The 2363-nt window shown below is 55.2% G+C and overlaps 1 protein-coding gene across 1 annotated transcript in view; it reads right to left on the bottom strand.

Annotated features, from left to right (window-relative positions):
- DECR1 (2,4-dienoyl-CoA reductase 1) overlaps positions 1 to 2038 on the bottom strand; it is a 44308-nt gene extending 42270 nt beyond the window's left edge. The window contains exon 1 of the mRNA XM_019527898.1: positions 1903 to 2038. Within this exon, the coding sequence (XP_019383443.1) occupies positions 1903 to 1983 (81 nt within the window). The 5' untranslated portion in view covers positions 1984 to 2038. The remainder of the gene's footprint in view (positions 1 to 1902) is intronic.
- Between the last annotated feature and the right edge of the window lie 325 nt (positions 2039 to 2363).

Raw genomic sequence — 2363 nt, 5'->3', positions numbered from 1 at the left:
GTGGGGGCTACTTGCTGGCTAGCCCCACGCTGTAGTACCCTTGTGTCCCAGCCAGCCCCTCCACAGCACACTGAGCTGTGGGGAGCATCCCTGAGCTAGCAGACTGACCCCCAAAACTCCTGGGCAGCCAGGGCTGCTGCATCCCAACTCAACATGCTGTGATCCTGGGTACACGTTCCGATGTGTGCCTGGCAGCAATAAGGCCTGGAGCAATAAGCTCCAGATCTTATTGCTGTGCATTAATAGCCACGTGTAGATATGCCCCTTGTTAAGTTGATAAATTTGTGTACTCATATTTGCCACAAAATAGACTACCCATGGTTTCTGTTTCTTTGCTTAAATCCAATAAATCGTATGATTTTATACCTATTTGAGCAATTTTCAGGGGACATGTGGACATTTAAATATTGTATGTAAAATTAATTGATCCTGGAGGTGAGATTTACAAAAAACAACTGACAAAAACAAGGCAAAATAAAATCTACGCATTAGCAACTGTAGCTGTTCATATTGGCTCTGGACCTGGCCTGGCAAGTCACCATGCACATTAGTCAGGAGACTAAACTGATACAGGGCCAGACCAAGAACTACAGATCTGATTTAGAGAACATGGAAAGGCAAAGCAGTGTGCCAGACATAATGGCATTCTAACTGCAGGATAGGTCAATTAAGAAACAAAGAGAATAGAGTCAGAAGGAGTGAAGCCTCCCTCAGAGGGGTCTGGCTGCAGCCAAGGCTGGGGATTTTGACTAGGGTGTACCAATGCTCCTGCCAGGACTTAAAGCTAGAGGGCTCTGGCTAGAGGGTCTTGCCCTTCCCCTTAGGGTCAGACCGATCCTTGGGGGGTCAGGAAGGAATTTTCCCCCACGGTCAGACTGATATGGACTGGGGGGGGGGGGCAGTCTACCTCCCTCTGCAGCAGAGGCTGTGGCGCTCTATCTCCAATATCTTAAACCAGTAATAGTAACCTTTTATAGAAGCAGCATAGATAGATAGATAGATAGATAGATAGATCTATATATATTTTTAAGGAAATTTTTTCCTGTCCCAAGTCAAATCAATTCCAAATCTGAGTCTTTCAAGCCATATGTGGTCCTGCTACCAGCAAGCATCCTCCACCCTCACCTGGGGCTTCAGATGCTTCCAATTCCTTTGGTGGGCATCCTACTTGCATGCTCATGCCACTTGGGGTTTGCTTGCCCTCAGCCATATGGCTGCAGAAGCAAACTAGGGAGAAGTCTCCCATTTCCATAAAGTCCATGTATAGCCAAGGTCTTCCCACTGGAAGTGAAAGTAGGAGGCTAACTATGCGTCACTATTACCCCACCAAGGAAGTGGGTTAGGAAAACCACTTAGCCGTCACGATATTTCCCCTGCCAGGTAAGTATGGGCAGCCATGGCTCCCCTGCTTCCCCTGTGGCAGCTTAGGTGTCAGATCTTGTGCAGGGGAAGGACAAGGCGGGGGTCGGACCTGCGCACCGCTGATTTTTATTAGAAGTGGGAAAACAGAACAGGTTGGTTTTCAAAGACCTGCAAGGGGATTCAGGCGCCACAGGGGCTGAGGAGGGTCCCGGGCAGGGGCGCTGCCCTCACACCACGACGGTTTCCACCGCTCTTTCTGACTGCACAGAAAAGGCCAGACGAGTCTGCTGCCGAAAGGAGCTCAGGCAGGTCGGACAGGCTCTGTCCCTGGGGGCTCCTCCCGGCCGGGCTGCGCGAATCTCCGGCGGCGCCCCAGCGCCCCCGCCTCACAAGCGCTTCCCGGCCTGCAAGCGCGGCGGGCGCACACGCAGTCAGTATCCCCCGGGCGAACTGTGGCTCGGCCTCCCCCGCCGCGCGCAGGCGCACGGCGCAGAAGTGCCCGGACGTGGCGGTCCGGCCTGGGAGCGGGGTGCACCTTACCCTTGTGGGGAGACGGGCCCGCAGGCTCCCCGCGACCCACAAGCCAGCCCACCTCCGTCCCGCCGCCGCCGCCATCGCCATCGCCACGATCTCGCTCCCGCTACCCTGAACATCTGGCCGACCGGACCGGGGGCGGGGCCGTGGCCCCGCCCCTAGCCCGCGCGCGGTTCTCTGGTGTCAACGCAGCCCCTCAGGGCCGCTGGGCAGCGGTGGGAGGGGGGGCCCAAGGGGGTGCTGCACCCCGCTCTTGCCTTGGGCCGAACTTCCCAACTGTGGGTCCGTGTCACACCAGGGGTTTGTGACAACTTCATTCTTGCCGCCTGTGGAAGTCCTAAGTCTCTTCCCCCCCACTGTTTCCAGGCCTGTTTATGTGACAGATCAAGTGTAGTGGCTTCTTAACCTGGCAGGGGAAAAACCATGTATCCGTGAATGACGCGTGCCCCCGGTGGCTGGCAATGGCC

The sequence above is a fragment of the Gavialis gangeticus genome, unplaced genomic scaffold, assembly GCF_001723915.1.
Source record: "Gavialis gangeticus isolate Ggan-Ray unplaced genomic scaffold, GavGan_comp1, whole genome shotgun sequence".
Classification (NCBI taxonomy): Eukaryota; Metazoa; Chordata; order Crocodylia; family Gavialidae; genus Gavialis; species Gavialis gangeticus.
This window is presented reverse-complemented; position numbering and strand designations above follow the sequence as displayed.